The 23,741-nt window shown below is 32.4% G+C and overlaps 1 protein-coding gene across 1 annotated transcript; it reads left to right on the forward strand.

Annotated features, from left to right (window-relative positions):
* Nucleotides 1-3,071: 3,071 nt before the first annotated feature.
* On the forward strand, nt 3,072-18,946 carry LOC143254510 (neuronal calcium sensor 1-like). The gene is made up of 7 exons (XM_076509685.1): nt 3,072-3,235; nt 4,200-4,224; nt 11,646-11,694; nt 14,044-14,133; nt 16,944-17,022; nt 17,867-18,033; nt 18,666-18,946. The coding sequence occupies exons 1-7, from the start codon at nt 3,133-3,135 to the stop codon at nt 18,792-18,794; spliced, it is 642 nt and encodes a 213-aa protein (XP_076365800.1). The 5' UTR covers nt 3,072-3,132; the 3' UTR covers nt 18,795-18,946.
* The last annotated feature ends 4,795 nt before the right edge of the window (nt 18,947-23,741 follow it).

Below are 23,741 nucleotides of genomic sequence, written 5' to 3' on the forward strand. Positions count from 1 at the left end.
TATTGACACAACCAATTAGAAATAATAGAGTTTTAAAAATATTATGAATTATTGAAAAGAGAAAAGTCTGGCGAAGAGCATTTTGTGTAAAAACGTGGCAGTGCCTCCTCTGAGAATCCCGCAGAAATAGTAAATCTTCACACAGGTGACATGACTTAGCTAACGAATAGATATAATAAATGCGTCTGATGATGACGTAGGAAATGTTGAAACATGTAGGGTTAGCATTTCAGAGTCCATAGATCAACCTGAATTAAAAATGATTTTAATTGTTGATTTTTAATTGTTTATCTATTTCAACGTTATGTGTTATTCATATTTTAGAAGACCCTATGCCTAAACTCTGGAATTTTTTATCTGTTTCTAGCTTATGTATCATATAACGTCAAATTTCACGTCAAAGATAACGAATACATTAACAGGTAATCAACATTAGTTTTCTTACTTCGACAGAAATAAACAATTATTAAGATTAATTTTCAATATACTTGGGAATATTTTTGTTTGTTTCCCAATTTCTGGCAGAGCAAAACTACATAAGGGCTATCTTTGTCTAACAATACTAAATGTTGAACTGGTACACAGAAAAGAAAGAAGATAGTTATCAGCACTCACCGCCAACCCCAAGACAGAATCATTCTACGTTTTCTTTAGGTTATAAACAGTACTAAAATATGGTTAATACTAGTGTTCAGTATTTTAAAAAGCACTTGGAGATAACTTTTGACATTACAATAATATATTGCCGAGGTCTTTCTCTATGGAAAGTTCTCTATAGCAATAATACAGAATTGAAAACGACTTACAATAATTTTACTACACAAAACTCGGACATAGAATTGATAAATAACATTTACTGAGTGTCATTATACGACGACATTGGTTGAAGATAAATTTATGCAGATGTCAATGCATTATTTCATAACTAAGAGAAACTTATTACATTTTTACTTACTCTAAATTCGAAGAATAAATAAATAATGAATATAACTGATCACTAATTCTATAGATGATTTTAGCTCTGAATGTTTGCAGCTGTCCAGAGAATACTTATGTGAGTTATCCAATGTATTAAGTATTACATAGCCGAATTACTGTTGAATATTTTAAGTCGTTCAGCAGTGCTTCATTATGGATATTTTAGTCATGTAGTATTAGATTGTAAATCTTTGAATATAGTTAGAACAGTTACATGTTGAATATTCTAGCTTGTTTATCAAATTCATATGGTGAATATTGTAATATACGTGACAGATTTACACAATGAACATTTTAACATGTTTGCTAAGTTATAGGATGAATATTTTCATGTGATTGGTATAATCACAAGGCAAACATTTAAAACATTTTTATTGAATGATTCTAACATTTTTGACAGGGCTAAAAATATTTGTATATAATTTTCTTGTTGGACCTCTAAACATTTTCACCATGTTTGTAATGAGATAATAGTTGCATAGCTGTATAATTGGCATATCTAAGTAGAAGTTACTTGGAGAGTTAGTTATGGTGGTTAAAATACCATATAGCTACTGAGAGTACTTATCTGGGAAGATAATTTAACTTGCTGTCGACAACCACCTTGACAACATTTTGACAGTTTTCTACATAATTACATATATACCGTATTTTCCGGTGTTGAAGACTGTTTTTTTTTTCCCCCAAAATAAGTCTCAAAAATTTACCTCACGTCTTACAGGCCTAAGGTTACGTTACTCATAGGCCTAAACCTAAGCCTAGACGAAGAGTTTCGATATTAGACAGTAATCCAATCTCCTCTATATGACCAAGAATGAAATGTGTAAGTTACTTAGTATTAAATAACAAATAAATAAACAACACAATCATCAAATAATGACATTTATATTCACTTCAAACGATCTTGATATTAAGAGAACAATATAAAAACATGTGAAAAGTAAAATTGCGGAAACAGCACCCGGTAACGGCAACCATTTTCAAAATATCGTAAGTATTTTGGTTCCTTTCAGACCATTCTGTTCAGATGTTGTGTAACAATTTCAAACACAGACCTGTTCTCGGTAGAAGTTATCCGTAACAGTTCAGCTGAATCAATTTCTTTAACACAACTCATAATATGGCTTCCACAAAAAAAAAAAAAAAGGCATTCTGAGAATAGGCTTAGAATAACATTATTACTCGTTATAATACAGATATTCCATTAGTAATCTAAGGTATACACTCTCAAAGCCAGATATGATAAGCGTATAGCTCAGAAAAGAAGTGGGCTAGAGGATTTACGTACCGTAAGTCACTAACTAACCCACAAAACATCTTGATAAGATTGGTGTGAGTGCTGGACCTTATTTTTGTGTTTTGTTTTTTTCAAAATTTAGTTATTATCAAATATCGAATATCGTAGATTGAAAACAAAAATGTGGTACATCACTTTTTTGTTGAAAAAACATGTGTTTCACTTAATTGAAAGGTTGATGGTTGTTTGTTTCACAAGAACACAAAGGTTGACTGGTTGCTTTGCGCCACAAAACGCCGAACAACCAACCAACCTTTTGTGTTCTTGTGAAACATATCATGTTTTTTTGTTTTTTTTCAATAAGAAACGACGAAAATAATTGCTCCCCGCTAGTACAGTGGCAAGTATACGGAGTTAAAACGCTAAAATCAGGGGTTCGATTCCCCTCGGTGGGCAGATAGCCCAATGTGGTTTTGTTATAAGGAAACACACAGAAAGAACCTAAGTGTTAACACATACTGACTAGCATTCTATTAATCAAGTTGTTTACTGCACCCAAAAAGGGGTTCGTTTAGCTTAACAAATATACTTCGTTGTGAAACAAATAATGTATTAATAACTAAAGTATGAATATTAAAACAGAAAATATAGAGGGGTTAATAGCATGAACTATATACGTTAACAAACATGTGAACGATAAAGTTACACAAAACAGCACTTATGCAGTTACGTTACCAGGACAACGGAGTGTTTATGAGAAGACAATAGAGGGCGTTGTGAAATGTAGTACCAGTACTAGGCTGGCAAACATTCCCAAGGATATGTGTTGCTTTCCTTTCTTAGATGAGAAGAAATTCATTTGAATAAAACGTAAATCTCAACAAAAAACGAATTATAATTAATTAAATAGTCATGGTATGTTAACCAGTATGGGAACTACAGCTTCGTTCCTTTTCAAAGGCAAAAACACAAGCAAACTAAATAAGAACGAAATAGAAGAGTTGGAGTCAACTACAAACTGTAAGTTTTTGTACACTTTTTTGTACTGATCAACTGGTGTTTAGTATTTAGTATAGAGGTATAGAAGTAACGAAGGTGGATGTAAGAACCCAGAGGTGGTAGTTTTGTAAAGTATCATATCCAAGAAAATAATAGTTTTAAAACATTAATTTTCCTTTCTTGCATTAATTATATTGCTATATATCCTAATTATTTCAAAATTATTAAATCAAGTTTAATAACTGTTTGGAGATTTAAAGTTGTTAGATGTTTGGTAATAGACAAAGGTCAATAGATAAGTCATTCTATGTTTCAAGCAAGACCTGTGGTTTAAAACTCTCCACAATATTTTATGGAGATTTTTTTACTTGCATTGTAGTATTCAGTGTAACACAGTTAACAAATCTGCATGAAGACTTGTTATTTTATATTGTATTCAATGTAAAACGATTGATACACCTAGAAATTAATTAGCTTATATTACTTTCATTGTAATACAGTTGATAAACTTACGTGGAAACCAGTTAATTTATACTGATTTAAAAATGTAGCATTTATTGGTTCTAAACGCACTTTGGCGAGCTCTAAAATTTAAAAAAAAAGAAGAAAAGAGGTTAATCATAACAATAATAGTCGTTGCACAGTCATAGACAATTTAAAACAAGGGATAACTCACAATAAATTTCTGAAAATGTTTCCATTCTGGGGTTTATCATTAATGTTGACATATTTTACAATTATACCGAATTATACAAGTTATTACGTTCAAACTGATAATGTGATTTAAAATGTATGTTTCAGAAGCTGTTAACGTAGATAACACTCAAATTTAATTCAACAAATTAATTATTTTAAAGATAATTTCTCTCCACTATAGCCTCTTTTTGTCTAATAACAGATAGCATATATTAAGTTAGTAAATGTTAATATATATGATGATATTAAACATGTAATTTTGTAAACTGGTTGTCCTTTTTTATTGCAGTTAAAGCACAACAGCTTCAGAAATGGTAAGTTTTATGGTTTTTAAAAATCATCCACAAGCTTCCAGTAACTTGTTTAAATAAAAGTATTACAGAGCGTCAGATTTAGGAGATTTAAAATCATTATAAAAATTACAAACAGCTTCAAAATGGTAAGTTTTATAACTTTTAAAAATTATCTACAAGCTTCGAGAAATTGGCCTAAATAAAAGTATTACAAAGCGTCAAATATAGATGATTTAAAATCCTTATAAAAATTATAAGCAAGTAGAATATAAATATTTGTATGGTTCAGAGAATAAATTATATGTTTTGAGTAATTTTATAGATTGAGTTTGATCTCATTAGTCCATCAAGGCTGGAGAAATAAAATCATATAAAACAATATATAAAAATTATAAGCAAGTAGAATATAAATATTTATATGGTTCAGAGAATAAATTATGTGTTATGGGTAATTTTATGGATTGAGTTTGATCTCATTAGTCCATCAAGGCTGGAGAAATAAAATCATATAAAACAATATATAAAAATTATAAGCAAGTAGAATATAAATATTTGTATGGTTCAGAGAATAAATTATGTGTTTTGAGTAATTTTATGGATTGAGTTTGATCTCATTAGTCCATCAAGGCTGGAGAAATAAAATCATATAAAACAATATATAAAAATTATAAGCAAGTAAAATATAAATATTTGTATGGTTCAGAGAATAAATTATGTGTTATGAGTAATTTTATGGATTGAGTTTGATCTCATTAGTCCATCAAGGCTGGAGAAATAAAATCATGTAAAACAATATATACTGGAGAAAAAAATCTAAACATTTCTAAACAAAAAAATGAAAAATATGTTTCAAAACTTTAAATCCAGTTAAAGTGAATTTTTTTAACAAGCATATAGTTTTATAAATACCAACATGTCACAGATTTCAGTTAAGTTATCTCATCACTTTTTTATTTATTAATCAGAAATGAACATTGCAGAATTTCGTTGTAGAGCTTAAAGGTAAAATATGAAACATTGCACGAATCAACACAGGACGTATCATGATGTGGTGCTTTAGCATAAAACTGGCGAGACGGTACTACCTAACACAGGATGTACTTGTGACGCGGCTTAACTCGAAACTAACGATTTGTATTTTTAAAGAATGTAGTTAAATACTAAGTAAACTCAAGTGTTAGGTCCAGACTAAACATGCAGAATATATGGATGTTATTGGACATAGTAACGTAACACATACGCATCTAGTTAATTATGTTCAATCTAAATATGCTTAAATTTTCTGTCATCTCAAAAGTTATCTGTATTCATTGAAGTAAATGCTAGGACTAGCAAGGTAAAATATGATGCGTAACTCATTTGTGTTAATAAAATTTCCAAATGACAAAACAACATATACTTTTATAGTACAAAATGAATTTTTTTTAGATTTTCTTTCCATTCGTAAACCTAAAATTAAAAGACATTCAAATACGAGAATTATTTAACCATTCGAAGGCTATTCAACGTATTTGTGTAATATATTATTTGTTTGTTTGTTTATTATTAACCAAAATTGTTGTTGTTTTATTGTTTGCTATTAATAACAAAGCTACACAAAGGGCTATCTGCCCTTTGCCCACCACGGATATCGAAACCCGCTTTCTAGTAGTATAAGCTCGCAGACATGCCACTGTGCCACTAAGTTGTGTAGCCCAAATCTACACAATGGACTGTTTGTGCTTTGCGCAGCACGAGTATTGAAACCTAAAAACATGCACTAGGAAAGTTTGTTTGTATTAAAGAGCAAAATTACATGGTGAACTTTTGCATTATGCTCGCCACAGGAATCAAACTCCACTCTTTATCATTATAAAGCCTCAAGCTTACAACAGAGGCTCTGGATTTTGTTGCATGCACAATATCATACATGCGTCAGCAAAGAGAACTGTAATCTGATCGAACTCTTTTAGTCAGATTATTCAGGCATATGTTCTCATTATTTCAAATAAAGCTATTTCTATCGACTATCAATAAGACTAAACATAGCTAATTCAATATGTCTGACTCAAGTTTTTCGCTAACACGCGAAAATCTTTGTATATTGAAACCACTTCGAAAAGAAAGAATTTGAAAAAATTGTTTAAAGCTGAAACGTCATTCGATTAAAAGCAAGTTTGTCCAAAAGAGTTTGAGATTTTATGTGTCAAGAAATGTTAGGTTACATTCGTTTCTAATTACATTTTTTAGTAACCAATTAATTATTCAGGGATTTTGAACTGAATTGGTGTAAAAAATAACATTCAAAATCTAGCTTCTGTTTGCAGAAATCACTGGTAGAACATACTTTTCACTCAGTAGCAGTACTATTAAACTAAGTTGTACCTAAGGCAGCAGTTTGGTCTGAAATTTTATTTGTATGCAACACCAGAAATTTACTGCAGATTGTAAAATGCTCAAGATGACAAAGTAATGGAACTGAGTTTGTTTGATTTTTAATTTTGCGCAAAGCTACACGAGGGCTATCTGCGCTAGCCGTCCCTAATTTAGTAGTGTAGGACTAGAGGGAAAACGGCTAGTCATCACCATCCATCGCCAACTCTTGGGCTACTCTTTTACTAACGGATAGTGGGATTGTACGTCACATTATACGCCCCTACGGCTGAAAGATCGAGCATGTTTGGTGTGGCGGGGATTTGAAACCACAACCTTCGGATTACGAGTCGAGTATCTTAACCACCTGGCCATGTCAGGCCTCGTTCTACGGATTTTAAATCGTAGGTATGCAAAAATGGTACCTCAGACCCATCTCCTGTTTGATACACTACTAGTAGACCTTTTATTAAGTACAAAATTTCATTAGCTACACTGAACCTGTGGCACCCAAAAGTAAAGTTCTTTTAGGCATTTTCACAGGTATTTCATTTGAAATCCAAAGAATATTAATTAATACAAGTGTGAATAAAAAAAAAACGGTTTTAGTCTTAAGTGAGGAAGCTAAGCCTGATTCCTTGACTGTGTTTCGCTGGATAATAAGAAATGATATTTTCATCACTTTATTCATGATTATGCTTAATCTTCTGGATAAAAATACATCATTTACCTTTTGTTTTGTCTCTCGTGAATTACTTTACGTTCTACTACATTTTGTCTCTCGTGAATTACTTTACGTTCTACTACATTTTGTCTCTCGTGAATTACTGTACGTTGTGCTACATTTTATCTCTCGTGAATTACTACGTTTTATCCTCAACTTGACTTTCTTCACCTTACAAACAATTATCTTTAAATTGTGTATTTTTTTAAAATTAATAAGATTAAGTAAAGAGCAATAATTAGTTGTTGCGAAACCAAAAGAACCCTGGGTAATATGAACCTGTGATCACCAGAAATTATCATCAGAGGGCGCTACTTCCGTTCATAGTAGTTTGTAATAATAGCAGTCAGCGTTATAACGAAATGTTTAGATTAGTTTAGCTTTGAACATTCATTTGAAAATACCTTGAACAACTGGAAAAGTAGTAATTTTAACTTACAAGCCAACATGCCCGGCATGGTCAAGTGTGTTAAGGCGTGCGACTCGTAATCTGAGGGTCGCGGGTTCGCATCGCCGTCGCGCCAAACATGCTCGCCCTTTCAGCCGTGGGGGCGTTATAAGGTTACGGTCAATCCCACTATTCGTTGGTAAAAAAGTAGCCCAAGAGTTGGCGGTGGGTGGTGATGACTAGCTGCCTTCCCTCTAGTCTTACACTACTAAATTAGGGACGGCTAGCACAGATAGCCCTCGAGTAGCTTTGTGAGAAATTCAAAAAACGAACGAACGAACAAGCCAACACTTAGTTAAAAGAGGATTGGGTATTTAGTTAGTAGAATCCTGTTAAACGATTTAAATAATAAAGTGAAAGAACCAAACCATACGTGCAGCACCAATTACAAGTATTTATTAAGTATAAATGAAACACACATTTAAATTATACACATATTACAGTTAGGCTTCAAACTAACAGAAAATGTTTAAAGAAATCAAGTTAAAAAAAGCAAAGTTAGATTTAAAATGTAACTGATGTACAGAATACTGGAAAGCGCATACATTAACCAGTTGGCTAGTGCTTGACAGGGTTGTTATATAATATTTTGGCGAGTTGAACACTGATGAAACGAATAATGTTACCTGTAGAGGAAAATTTATTGGTAGATATACGAACATCATAAACGTTAATTTGTTGTGACCTGAAAGTATCGACTATGGGTGTTGCGTCTTTCCACTATGCTGTCGGATGATTTAGTTTTGAATGTTGTTGAAAGATATGCAGGGGTTATCTGCGCTAGCCGTCCATAATATTACAGCTAAAAACTAGAAGGAAGGCAATTAGTTATCACCACACACAACCAACTCTGTAGTCTACCAACGAATTGTGGGAATGACCGTAACTTTATAACACCCCATGGCTAAAGGATGAACATGTTTGGCGTGACGGAGATTCGAACCCTAACCTTCAAATTGCTAATCAAGCGCGCTAAACTACCTGGCCTTGCTGGGCCTCTGTCGGATGGACCTCATGATTTTTGGGTATGGGGTTGCTTAAAGTAAGTTACGTGTGATAGAGTTTACGTTATGCTGACAAACGTGAGAGATCTTAGCCAAGCGAATGCAGGCAGTCGTTGACATGAATGTTAGTCACATTGAAAAAGATATAATGCCTTGCGATGCCTATTTCCATTGACCGTGGATTCGGCTACCCTATAATTTCGTTGGTATATTCACCGTAAAGATGTTTGTATGTTTGTGATTTCTTATAGCAAAGCTACATCGGGCTATCTGCTGAGTCCACCGAGGGGAATCGAACCACTAATTTTAGCTTTGTAAATCCATAGACTTACCGCTGTACTAGCGGGGGATGTTCACCGTAAATAATTATATTAATGTCCAAAACGACTAAAAGACATCTGAAGAAATCATGTATCTATCACAACCTTATTACGTAAATTTAGGACAAGGCTTTAAATTTAGAAAGCTGGAACAAGACTAAAGACAAACACAGAACTAGTCAGTAAAACTGCGGATTTATTACAGAACCAATCGGGTGTAAAGGTGTTGCCTAAATGTATCAGATCATCCCTTAAGCAATGTCCGAAAATTTAATACAGAAAGTGCATCATCATTAAAGCCTTCCACAAAGAAAAATAAAAGAAACTATCCCATTTCCACTTTTACAAATCATTAATCAAATAAACCCTTATGAAGATGGATGTGTATGAGGAGCACAATAGCCACAAAATGCTTTATGAGTTTTATAAAGTGTAGCAGAAACTACATGAAACATTCAGGTTGTTTATGGTGCGGAGTCTTTTAATGAAAGAAAATGTCGAAGATGATTTCACACGTTCAGTTCAGGTGACAACAGCTTAAGTGATGCGTCATGTTCGGGTCGTCCTGTTGAGTTTAATGCTGGCTGCATGTGACGAAAGTTGTGCTGTAACAGTTCACGAACTAGCACAGAAGCTAAATTCAACCCATTCAACAGTTCACCGTCATCTGTAACAGCGTAGAAAGGTGTAAAAACTTGGAAAATGAGTCCTCCATGATTTGACAAAACCCAACCTTAGAGCAAGAGAGGACATTTACACTTCTCTACACTCTCGTGAACGTAACTCACCTTTTTTTGGACAGGTTAGTGACTGGATATGAAAAATGGATATTTTATAAAAAATGTTAAGTGCTGCAGACAATGACTTGGTGTAGGTACACTAGCTAAAGCACAGCCCAAAATGGACCTCCACCCTAGGAAACTCTTGTTAAGTGTTTTGTTGGATATTGTTGGTGTGATCCACTTTGAGTTGCTGCCACTCGATGTAACGATTACATCAGACTTCTATTGTCAACAGTTAGAGCACTTGAATGTTGCACTGAAATAAAAGAGGCCTGCTGTGATCAATTGTAAAGTGTTGTGTTACACAAGGATAATGCACGGTTCCATATGGCAAGGATCACATCTGCAAAATTGAAGAGCTAGACTGTGAATAACTTTCACATCCTCCTTATTCTTCAGACCTTATCCCATCTGATTATCATCCATTCTGAAATTTGCAGAACTATCTTGATGGAAAAGAGCTTGGAACACATGAAGATGTCAAAACTACCCTCTCTACATTCTTTTCCTCCAAACCCCAAGAATTTTATAAAGTGGCATTCAGAAGCTTGTGAATCGTTGGCAGGAAGTAATTAATAATAATGGAACATACATTATTGATTAAATAACATTAAAAGTGTTTGAAATCCTTTCTCTTTTTCTGAACCTAAAATTGGACATTACTTAAGGGATGACCTGATAATGTTCCTCCACTAGTATGTAACAAACAATCAAACGAGATGGTGAATCCTACCATCACAAACGACGTAGGCAAAATCTAAATATTATTTTTATTGTAGTAAAGCTACAGTTATAAGAAAACTTTTAACTTTTTCTTAAGAGATGAACATATTTCCATGAATGAAATAGAAACTTAGATACACTTATAATGCATGTATATATTGAGAGAGTTTGTATTTTTTATAAAGTGGCCACGAGTCAACTCTTTGTAAAGTTGGATATACATGTATGTAAAATAAGATCAATTTAAAAGTTTTATTATCTAAACAAGTTAGAGAGTTAATAGCTTTAAACCCTAGAGAAATAAATGAGCTTAGACATAGCCAAATTTGTTTGCATTCTAGGAAGCTATTCTAACTTCTAAAGAAGCGTTTCTTCGCTATTATATTAGTGTAGTTTATTTACACCTTTCTTTAGAGGATGAACTGATATTTCTTATCCAACTATGGAAATATTGTTCATTAACTGTTAGCTTTCGTTATTAATAGATAATATTAATTTCAGTCCTCATCAACAAACACTAGTAAACAGGTGGGGAACGTTTGTTTGTATATGGGAAACCTGCTAATTCTATCTACTAGGCCCGGCATGGCCAGGTGGTTAAGGCACTCGTTGGTAAAAGAATAGCCCAAGGGTTGGCGGTGAGTAGAGATGATTATCTGCCTTCCCTCTAGTCTCACATTACTAAATTAGGGACGGCTAGCGCAGATAGCCCTCGAGTGGCTTTGCGCGAAATTCAAAACAAACGAAATCCTATCTGCTGCCGTCCTTAACGTTGAACTAAATGGAAGGCAACCATCCGGCAGCCCCTACCGCCAACTTTTGAAAATCATACCTACATAATGTTTTGAAACAAAGCTACTTTCAGGTAGTCGAAGTATTGAACCTAATTAAGTATATAATTGTCGATAAGTATTCTCATTTAGTAAATAAAAAATACTACCAACGTAATACACTCATCTTGAATAACCAGTGCATAAGTACAAGAATAGTTATTTAGAATTGTTTTGAACGATTTAGTTATTATTGTTGTTGAAAAAGTAGGTAATTTATTTAAAAGAGAAGAAAAAATCGAATATTTTATATTTACAGGTATAAAGACTTTATACACGACTGTCCCGATGGTCACATGACAAAAGAGGTAAGTTTATGTTCGTAGTTTTATTGACAAATGTAATGAAGTGAACAAAAGCATACTTATGAACTACAAGTACTTATAACGACCTGAAACACACACCCTGAATTGCAGGTATGTCATAATGAAATACTTGGAAATAATAAATATTTGAATGGTAACTTTGCGATAATTGAGAGATCTCTCCCTCTCCCCAGATAGTCAATATAATATTAAAGCCACATGTTAACTCGCTATGATTTATCGATTTTCGTTCTTAAGTACTTACCTTTATCAGAACGCATAGGGCGTATGACGTTTCTTGACAACGTATCTGTAACGGTTCTGAAAATTTTAAAAATGAATATGATGCCAAAAAACTGCAAGTTTACTTTAAAATTATTAGATAGAGCAATGATTCTAGTCTTTCATAAATTTATAATGTAGTCCTCACATCAATTCACATTTGTCACATAGATAGGTTTTGTTACAGGTGATATTGTATTCAGTTTCCTTCAAACTTAACTGCCATTCCTCACAATATAAATAGAAAGGAATTAATAAAATGTGGTTTCAATAGGCTAACGTCATAACTCTACGTTTCTAACACGTGAGTTTTGTACAGTCTTTACCCAAGCACATAATTCAAAATATTTGTCAAAAGATGACCTTTATCACAGTTCATAAACCAAATGAAATTGAAGAAGATATATACAGGAATTTATTACATACAGTACACATAATGCAGGACTTAGTGGAGAAAAATACTGTTCATAAGCCTTAGATTTAGTTGCAATTTGTGTAATGTTATTTATGTTGTTTTTTTATTTCTTGTGTTGAAGAAAGAAAAACCTCACGTCTAAGAATAAATTTAAACAAATCTCACAGCAAAAATGCAATTAATAACCAATTACGTATTAATAAATACATTACTAGTTGTATTATGAAAAAAATATAGCATACTTTAGAAGAACTTTTCTTCAACAATTTCCATTTTGGTATTCTGGTGAAATTTGTTTTAATTTTGAAATTTATTTTATTAACAAGCTTAAAAACATTTTAAATGTCATCTAATTTAACGCACAGATATTTTGAAATACATATAAACCTTTAAGGTCAAAGAAACGCAAGAAAATGTGGGTCTTATAAAAAAATGTATGTACTTTGAAAGCTGCTAACTATCCTTAAAGACTATAAACCGTATTTATGCTTTGGTGTACGTATGTTTTTATTCATCTTAAATTCATAATAATAATGAGTTTTAAAATATTAAACATTTTTATTTCGTTTTATTTTATTAAACATTTGGTTTTCGGGATATATATAAAATCGTATTAAAACCTGGTTTCTAGCGTCGTAAGTCCGGAAACATTCCGAAAACAGCCCATTGTGTTAAGCATTGTGCTTGATTTTAAACAAAAAATACAAGTGTATTTTATGTTTCAACAAAGATACATAAATGCCATGATATTATCAATGGTTATTTTAACTAAATAATGATTACGTATAATATGTTAAGCCTACCTCTTAGTCTCCTATTGGATCAGCGGCAAGATCCCGTATTTTTTATTTTTACTGATTATTTTGATTTCCTCTTGACTTGGATTTAGGAGGATAAGGTACTTACAATGCTAAAAGCCTAGATTTAGTGAATCCGTGGGGAATAGCGCGCAAACAGCTTATTGTGTAGCTATGTGTAGAAAAGCAAAGAACTACGCACTTTTTCCTTGCCCAAGTATACCAACTATTGCAGACCATCAATTTTCTAATTACTGTACAAGTAGTTTCGTTAAGAAAATTGTTAAAACCGTTTATTGTTGAAGTTATGTGCGAGATAATGTAGACCGTATACCAAAATTGCTTAACGGTTTGGTTTGTTCTGAATTTCGCGCAAAGCTACACGAGGGCTATCTGCGCTAGCCGTCCATAATTTAGCAGTGTAAGACTAGAGGAAAAGCAGCTAGTCATCACCACCCACCTCCAACTCTTGGGTTACTCCTTTACCAACGATTAGTGGGATTGATCGTTACATTATAACGCCCCCACGGCTGAAAAGGGCGAGCATGTTTGGTACGAAGGGGATTCTAACCCGTGACCCTCGGATTACGAGTCGAGCGCCTTAACCGCCTGGCCATTTCGGACCTCAGCAAATTATAATCACATATGATTGAGGTAAAACGGAAACAAAAAACGCTAAAGAAAGCATACAACTACAACTTCATTTATGTTAGGTTTATGAAATGGACGGTATTTAACCAGAAATATAAAAATTATATGAAAAATGTCTTGTAGAAAATAAATGTTTCTATAAGTACAAGAAATTTTGGACGCAAAACATTATAGACATGAACATGAATATTTTATTTTATTTTCCAGGTGTTTAGGAAAATTTATGGTCAGCTTTTTCCAGCTGGAAATCCATCTCCTTTCGTTGACTATATTTTTAACGTATTTGATTCCAATAAGGCAAGTGAACAAATCTGAGAAACCCCGATTGTTGGAACTTACTTCTATGTTAAGTCCTGTTGACTAGACTATAATTTTATGATTTTCCCACCTTTTATATTCTCTACATTCATGACATATTATTCTTATAATATGACTGGCATGCATGAGTGTGTGCTTGTTTATATTATCGTTAATTAACCAAATTGTATTTTAGTTAAATATATGTTTTTAAGCGTCATACGCAGACATAATGATTATCGGTTAAAAGTACATTATTGGTTTAATTGTAAAATCAACTTACAACACCCAAGTAATGTTCCAGTTATGTCCTAGAAAATCTGATTTTGTAAGTACCTTTAAGTATCTTTATTTATCTAAATATTTCTGGTTTAATGAAAACGATTTCTTTCAGTTGAAGTGAAAAATTATTAAATATATACATATATATATAACTAATTCATCATCATTTTAAAAATTTCTTTCATCTTTAATTAGAATTATAGTGATGTTTTGCTTAAATAATATCTTACATTGATTACATCAATGTACGTTCCCTTTCTCTAACACAAAACAACAAACCATTCTTCCTGTTTAAAAATTAGTGAAATATGACACACGTTTCCTCACGTCTAAATAATGGCTGAAAGCCTGCACAATGCCATCTAACTTTAGACAACTCATCTCATTTATAATAAATGTTTCAAAGTGCGTAATGGAATTTTAAAACATACATTGACATTAATCCTTGGTTGCTTGAAAGGAAATTTAAAAAAAAAATGCAAATATAACATATGAAGGAATTCATTGTATCCTATTTCATAGTAAATCACACCGAGTTGCATAATTCACTTTTCTTATATATGTTTCGAATCTAAATAAACAGGTGAAGGTTATATAACAATGACTCGTTCCAAAAAATTATATACAATTCTATATATGCCTTTCACTTCATCGAAGGTCGAGGAATTTTTAATTTTTAAAGGACACTTTCTATACACTTTCCATACATTTTAAGACATTCAATTTCTACCTTTTATCTTTCTGTTTCATTATCTGTGAAGTGCATATTTTATGTGGTTGTCTGTTGAAACTATCAACAGACACCACTATATAAAGAACACATACTGTATGTTGTTTTTAACACTCAAAAACAAATTTATGAAACAGCTTTTTACGGATATATTTATAATGTTGACTTCACACTTTTATTGCCGTAGTGGAATAACTTGAGTTTAAACTTTTTACTTTAAGTAATATAGCTATAATGCTAACCTAGAAATAATTATTTTTATCTTTTAATTTATATTCCAAATTGGAAACCTACATATAACAAAGATAGGGTTCATTTTGTTTTTATTCTATTAAAGATTTAACAAAGATAGGGTTCATTTTGTTTTTATTCTATTAAGGATGTAACAAAGATAGGATTCATTTTGTTTTCATTGTATTAAGGATATAACAAGGATAAGGTTCATTTTGTTTTTATTGTATTAAGGATGTAACAAAGATAGGGTTCATTTTGTTTTCATTGTATTAAGGATGTAACAAATATAGAGTTCATTTTGTTTTCATTGTGTTAAGAATGTAACGAAGATAGGGTTCATTTTGTTTTTATTCTATTAAGGATGTAACAAAGATAGGGTTCATTTTGTTTTCATTGTATTAAGGATATAACAAGGATAAGGTTCATTTTGTTTTTATTGTATTAAGGATGTAGCAAAGATAGGGTTCATTTTGTTTTCATTGTATTAAGGATGTAACAAAGATAGAGTTCATTTTGTTTTCATTGTGTTAAAAATGTAACGAAGATAGGGTTCATTTTGTTTTTATTCTATTAAGGATGTAACAAAGATAGGGTTCATTTTGTTTTCATTGTATTGAGGATGTAACAAAGATGGGGTTCATTTTGTTTTCATTGTATTAAGGATGTAACAAAGATAGGGTTCATTTTGTTTTTATTGTGTTAAGGATGTAACAAAGATAGGGTTCATTTTGTTTTTATTCTATTAAGGATGTAACAAAGATAGGGTTCATTTTGTTTTCATTGTATTAAGGATGTAACAAAGATAGGGTTCATTTTGTTTTCATTCTATTAAGGATGTAACAAAGATAGGGTTCATTTTGTTTTCATTGTGTTAAGGATGTAACAAAGATGGGGTTCATTTTGTTTTCATTGTATTAAGGATGTAACAAAGATAGGGTTCATTTTGTTTTCATTCTATTAAGGATGTAACAAAGATAGGGTTCATTTTGTTTTCATTGTGTTAAGGATGTAACAAAGATAGGGTTCATTTTGTTTTTATTCTATTAAGGATGTAACAAAGATAGGGTTCATTTTGTTTTCATTGTATTAAGGATGTAACAAAGATAGGGTTCATTTTGTTTTCATTGTATTAAGGATGTAACAAAGATAGGGTTCATTTTGTTTTCATTGTGTTAAGGATGTAACAAAGATATGGTTCATTTTGTTTTTATTCTATTAAGGATGTAACAAAGATAGGGTTCATTTTGTTTTCATTGTATTAAGGATGTAACAAAGATAGGGTTTATTTTGTTTTCATTCTGTTAAGGATGTAACAAAGATAGGGTTCATTTTGTTTTCATTGTGTTAAGGATGTAACAAAGATAGGGTTCATTTTGTTTTTATTCTATTAAGGATGTAACAAAGATAGGGTTCATTTTGTTTTCATTGTATTAAGGATGTAACAAAAATAGGGTTCATTTTGTTTTCATTCTATTAAGGATGTAACAAAGATAGGTTTCATTTTGTTTTCATTGTAATAAGGATGTAACAAAGATAGGGCTCATTTTGTCTTCATTCTATTAAGGATGGTGTCGTCACGTTTAAGGAATTCATTACTGCCATTGCTGTAACAACACACGGTTCTGTCGATGACAAATTAAAATGTGAGTATTTTAGTGCAATATATATTTTAATATATATTCAGTTTATTAAAAATATTACACATATATCAATGTTAATCTTATGTATTTAACAGACAGTTTCTGCAACAATATTTTACAATAGTTTTGAATATACAACTAATGAACTATGAATTTAAAACGTAATGACATTTTAATGATTAAAGATATTCAATATTCAAAGAAACTTAATAGTTTCGTTAAAGAAATTAATGGATTATTTTGGCCTCTCTGCTTTCTACTTACTTTATTAAACGCAGTCTTATAATAACTGCTTTACAACAAACCTTTTAAAATTACCATTATTGAAACCTTCTAATATGACTGGCGAGCATTCCAATTTCTTTCATTCTAGCTTTACATTTGTTTGCAATAAATTTGCTTATGTTGGAGTGCAAAAGTAGACAATAAGCTATGTTTGCTTACTCGCTGCGGAGTTGGAACTCCGAATTCTAACGTTATAAGTCCTCACACTTATGACAGAGCCATCAATGCTACATAATATTTCCTGTAAATAAAACAGCTATTATGAATTATTATGAAAAATAACTAGTTGTTACATTTCGAACACAAAATGAAGGTACTATTATATAATTATACATTCTAATTCAATGATTATTTTGTTGGAAACGAATATCATTTAAAAAGTCTAGAAGTTTAGAAAACCTTAACATGTATGAAGCACTATATCATGTAATGTAATAAAATCAAAGCTTTTATAGCACTCTGTAAGGAAACTTTTCCATTGCTCACTTATTTTCCTGAAGGTTTTTTTATGAGGTACGATTTAAGAAACCATATTTGTTTAATTTTATTTATTTGTCACCAGGGGCTTTCAAGCTATACGATATTGACAACGATGGTTATGTTAGCCGTTACGAAATGATTGACGTCATAACTGCCATCTATCAGTTACACGGAAGGTTTCATGCCTCTGCTCGTGGTAGAAATGCACCAGACGAACGAGTGAACCAGTTGTTAGTTAAATTAGATAAGGTGATTAATTTTTTCAGATTATTAACGAGAAAATTGGGTTTTATGCATAATATCTGCTAGAAGTTCTACACTTTATATTAGTTTCTTCAAACGGCTTTAAAGAGTAAGAGCTAACAATTAGTTTTATATACCAAAATGTAACTACAATAAACGTGGCAAGTTAAAGGTCAAAACTTAGTTTTCTTTTTTTGATGTTTTTGGTTTTTGAAACCATTTTGTTGTTTTGTTTTTTATTTGGATGAAAATAGTTCTCATAATATGTAAATTGACACATCAGAGACCAAACATAATGTTATGGAACTTATACAAAAGAACAACAAAAACAAGTATTTAAACTAAGAAATTGAAGTTTCAAAGAGGTAGTACATAGTATATAATTTAGCCATATGTGTATTATTCAGCTAGTTTTTACAATTATATTATTATAATATTAATCATATTGTGGAAAAATTGTTAGAACTAACCGAACCTAGAAATAAAGTATACATTTAAATACAAGTATATATGAAAGGTTATACCACTTAAAAACGAACCCCTTAATGTTGGATGTTTTAAATAAGTATAATATAACTTTTACGTTTTCCTTGTAATCATTGTAGCGCTTAGTTTGAATAACTGTTTCGTTTTTCTAGGACCGAGACGGAAAGATAAGTTGTACTGATTTCTGTAATGGCTTCAAAACGGATCCTATGATTGTAAAAGCATTGTTATCACACACGCTCAGTGAAAGGAGTTCAGAACTGATTGTTGAAGTCACATAAATATTCTGTTTTTGCAGCGACTGATAAGTCCCAGTTTTGTTTGTGTAACTGTGCTTTGAAGAAGAGAAAGTTTCCATAATACATAGACTTTCTGAAAGCTGTACGTTGATCTTTGGTAAAATTAGTTCTTAAAAATAATTAGAGATTAGAACGCTGTGATGTAATGAAAAACGACTTTTTATTACATAATGTTTTGTCATGATACTGATTTTTGATTATAGTAGTTTGTGTCAAAAGCTATCAGACTAGTTTCGTTGAAAATAGCTTAAAGTTAGAAAAATAAATAAAAAAACATAATAAACATTTATTTCTGTAAAACTTTACTGTTCAGCATTATTCAAACTATGTTTTTATTATATTTAAAATTAATATCTGTTTAAACTGTATAAAATACCTAAACAAGCTTTCAGCTAATGTACCATAAGTGACAGAGTACAACTGAGAATAGAAGCCATTGAAAAGGTAGGTGGAAGTTGAAAATTACAACCGGGAAGCATTAATATTTAGCATATCTTGGTGGTTAGGGCAACTGTTTCGCAGTATGAGGGCCACTAGTTGAAAGTTTTGAGAATGTCCTAAGTTACAGAAAATTAAGCATACTCTTTTCAGAAGTAGTGTTTTTCTATTCAAACATTATTACAATGTTTTGTTTTCTTTCGTAGATTTGTTTTAAAGGTTTTAATTGTCATATGTTTTACCTATGCCATATAGGTTATTCAACGAAATTTTCTAGAAAGTTGGAGGCTTCATTGACACTTTAGAACTGTTGTCTATTTCTAAAGTGGCAGGGTTTTAGAAGTTAATACCTAGGAGTTTTGAAAATTCAGGAATTACCCTTTACCCTACTCGGGCCGGCTTGACCAAGTGGTTAAGGTATTCTACTCTTAATCTGAGGGTCGCGGGTTCGAATTCCCGCCGCACCAACCATGCTTGCTTATAATGTGACGGTCAATCCCACTATTCGTTGGTAAAAGAGTAGCCCAAGAGTCGGTAGTGGATGGTGATTACTAGCTGTCTTCCCTCTAGTCTTACACTGCAAAATTAGGGACGGCTAGTGCAGATAGCCCTTGAGTATCTGTGCGCGAAACTCAAAACAAACCAAACCAAATTTACCCCACTCATCTATAAGGAGATCACAACGCAAAAAACAAAACAAAAATGAATTATGTGTATAAATGTGCGTGCATAATCGAAGAAGCAATGTATAAACGCACAACTGAGATAGGCTCAATAACAATAAGCTTTTGTACCGCTTGCATTTTATGCATAACAGGCATTTTGGGAGAAGGGGTAGCCCAAGTTTTCTAATAGAATGTTGGTTACTCTTTTCTGGGCCCCCGATGGCTCTGTGGTATGTCTGAGGGTTTATAGTATCAAAAATCAGGTTTTGATACTCGAGATTGGCAAAACACAAATATCCCATTCTATTTTCCTGATGTCTTATTTTGTTGAGAACAAATTTCTTCCCAAAGCTTATTGAAAACAGTACTGATTGTGGTTCTTGTTTTATTTTTACATTAAATTTAATTCACTTGTTAAGTTTCCACTTGAGGTAATATTTGATGGATGGTGGCGAATTATTACCGATTGTTGTGTGAGTGCTGAATGTTACGACCGCAGACGCCCCTCTTACTAGAATATATTTTACCATTTTTTTTGTTTATACCCTAGTTTTATTTGTTTGTCCTCTTTATGAGATGTTTTTTATCGTTATAAAAAACACTAACTCGCATTGGTAGATTGAAAGCAGCTCAAATATTATTTTTTAATTTTTTTACCATTAGATGACAACAATAGAACGTTTCAAAATGACTCAAATAGGCCCTCCGCTGGTACAGCGGTAAGTCTACGGGTTTACAACGGTGGGCTCAGCAGATAGCCCTAAGTGGCTTTGCTATAAGAAAACAAAAACATGGCTCAAATATCTCTTCTACAGGATTTTTACGTCACCTAATTCAGATATGAGATTTTTCATAATCCGTTTTCCATGGTACTTCTGCTTTTCCTTTTCTTTAGTAATAATATCAATATCTACAATGTATATTGTACTAATAAAATGCGACATTTAAAATGTACTTAAATAAGTCATAGGATATAAATAATCTAGTTGTGAAATGTGTCGCAAATTTAGAACAATAAAACATTCTGAGCTATATTTTGTTTGAGTTTGATTTTTGAGCAAAGCCATAAAAGCACTATCTATAATAGCTGTCTAAACTTTAGCAGTGAAAGACTAGAGGGGAGGTAGCTAGTTATCATCACCCACTGCTAACCTTTGGGCTACTTTTTTTACCAATGAATAGTGGGATTGATGACCGTTACATTGTAACGCCAGACGGCTGAAAAGGCTAGCATATTTGATAGGCAGTGATTCGAACCCGCAGATTTGCGAGGCGAAAGCCCTAACCACCTCGACATGCCGCATAGGGCTTGTCTTTCCTGTTCTCAAAAACGTTAAAAATTCAATAACATTTGAAGGTTAATAAGCCTATTACTTTAAACCGCACTTAGTTTTAGTTACATTATAAAAGTAACAGTCAGCGCCATTATTCGATTCAAAAGAGCCACAAAGTGCCCTTGTAGTGGCGAATGTTGCTATCAGGTTGCTTCCCTATGGCCAACAATACAAAATTAGGAAAGTTATACCTGAATTCTGCGTGTCATTTAAGTAAATATTTCCTGTTCCTTACATTCTTAAGTGTGGCAAACAAATCTATTTTTTAAATGAAATGTTACTTTTCTAAGCAGCTGTTTTTACAAAACTACTTTTAAAAGTATGGCTAGTAGAGTTGCGTCTTAAATTCTGTGACTTATATCAGATTTGATGTGATTTAAGTGATTTAGATCAAGTATTAGAAATGGTGGAAGAGTGGTATGATAAAGTATTCTTTGTTGCATCACTCTTGCTTGTTATATCTTACTTTATAGACCTTGTATTTCAAGGAAGGAAACCTTTATATATATGTTCACAATTTGTAGAGCAAACAATAATAAAAGTCGACATAAAAAGAGATATATTGCAGATTGTTATTGTTTGATATTAAGCACAGAACTACATAAAGGACTACCTATGTTCTTCCAAACACGTGTATCGACACCTGGTTTCTAGTGTTATAAGTTCGCACTCATACAACTGTGTCACTAGAGGTTGTAACGTAGATTGCAAAAAATTTTTATGTCTCACAACATCCCGATGCTTACATTTGGAAGTGTTGTTGTTTTTTTCAGTTAACAATAATCAAACAATAAAAATGTTGAAAAACATTTACAAATAGCGGATTTACAATATTAACTCCCTTTGGAAAATATGAACTGAAATTGGTAGTAACAAGTTCGGAAAATATGTGAAACGTAAACAGGGTGAAGAGAGTCTCTCGATGAGCAATGAAACTAATTTCAAATCTCTAAGGGTAGGATCAGATAAAGTTAATTAATTTCATTTTTGACGACATTAACCACAAAATTAATAAAAGTGGTCTGTAAACCGCTTGGAGCGACATCTTGCATCACTGTCACTAGTGAGTCACATAATTTCATGATTACAAAGTGAAAATCAATCTTCATCAAATACAAACAAAAGCAAACAAGTATACTGAATAAAGGACCGTGTTTCCAGTTAACAGAAATTTTAATTTTCTGACTTATTCTGAGACTATACTGGCTTTATACTGAGAGAGTATGACTTTATAATAGTTGAACTGCAAAGTTGAAAGCCGCTTTCTTGCCATTAAACTGAGCAGTTAGTCCATTGTAGCAGGGTTTACAACAGATGTGTGGAGCCCAAGATTTGTCCTGATCACCAATTTTACAGTCAAAATAATGAAAGTAGGCAGTTCTGAGGAGGAAGTGATGGTTCGACACTGTGCAACTGTCGTGAAGTCCCCACACACGTAGCAGAAAGAATTGGCCTTGTTGAGGCATCCTCGGTGTTTTGACGAGCTTGAAGCCATTGGAGAATCTGAAAAAAAACAAAGTAAAATTAAATCATATGTAAGGCAATAATAATTATGTGCGTCGTTGGAAATTGTAATACAAATATATACCCAAAAGATTGTGTAACACAATTGTCGAGGGACACCAACCTCCTGCGCTGACTGCCAGTGCACTACTGGCTGTTGATTGAGACGTGTTGGCTACGCTTAACTGCCAAAATCCGTCTTGATATATAGCTATATATATATATATATAATGTAATGCTATCACTTACATTTATTGCATAATAACTAAAAAAGAAGACATAAGTCACACAATATTAGAAATTAACCCTGAATGCATATACGCCTTTATGTACAGTATGTGTGCAAAATGTAAGTATGCATATCTAAAAAACTAGAGGTTATGAGTAAAAACGGATTTCAAATTTGAATTCAGCACCCCCAAATTAGGTTAAAACAGCTATTTTTGTGCTTGCCTCAATTTCTTTGTAAACCAGTGTTATTTAAACTCATTTGATAAAAACTGTGCTTCAGACTGAAACAGTTGTAACCAATGATATCGATATAAATAGCGTCTCAATCACTAGTATGTCAACCATATCGCAATCATCTTGATAAAACCTGATACCAGGGTAAAGATCTTATCGGCATTGGATGTAACCGATATAATTTAGTTAACATATTGTTATATTCTTCTGTGCTTTCCCCGATAAGTGACCCGGCATGGCCAGGTGGTTAAGGCACTCGATTCGTAATCTGAGGGTTGCGGGTTCGAATTCCCGCCACACCAAACATACTCGTTCTTTCAACCGTGAGGGCGTTATAATGTTACGGTCAATCCCACTATTCGTTGGTAAAAGAGTAGCCCAAGAGTTGGCGATGGGTGATGATGTCTAGCTGCCTTCCATCTAGTCTTACATTGCTAAATTAGGGACGGCTAGCGCAGATAACCCTTGTGTAGCTTTGCGCGAAATTCAAACACAAACAAAAATAATACAATAATTGATATACA

This window comes from Tachypleus tridentatus, chromosome 6 (assembly GCF_004210375.1).
Source record: "Tachypleus tridentatus isolate NWPU-2018 chromosome 6, ASM421037v1, whole genome shotgun sequence".
NCBI classification, from domain to species: Eukaryota; Metazoa; Arthropoda; class Merostomata; order Xiphosura; family Limulidae; genus Tachypleus; species Tachypleus tridentatus.

Bases quoted from the DNA above. Each gene is read 5' to 3' on its own strand.
- LOC143254510 (XM_076509685.1), top strand. From the start codon at position 3,133: ATGTTAACCAGTATGGGAACTACAGCTTCGTTCCTTTTCAAAGGCAAA. The intron at 14,134-16,943 runs GCAAGTGAACAA...CATTCTATTAAG, and splicing joins ACGTATTTGATTCCAATAAG to GATGGTGTCGTCACGTTTAA. The intron at 17,023-17,866 runs GTGAGTATTTTA...ATTTGTCACCAG, and splicing joins TGTCGATGACAAATTAAAAT to GGGCTTTCAAGCTATACGAT.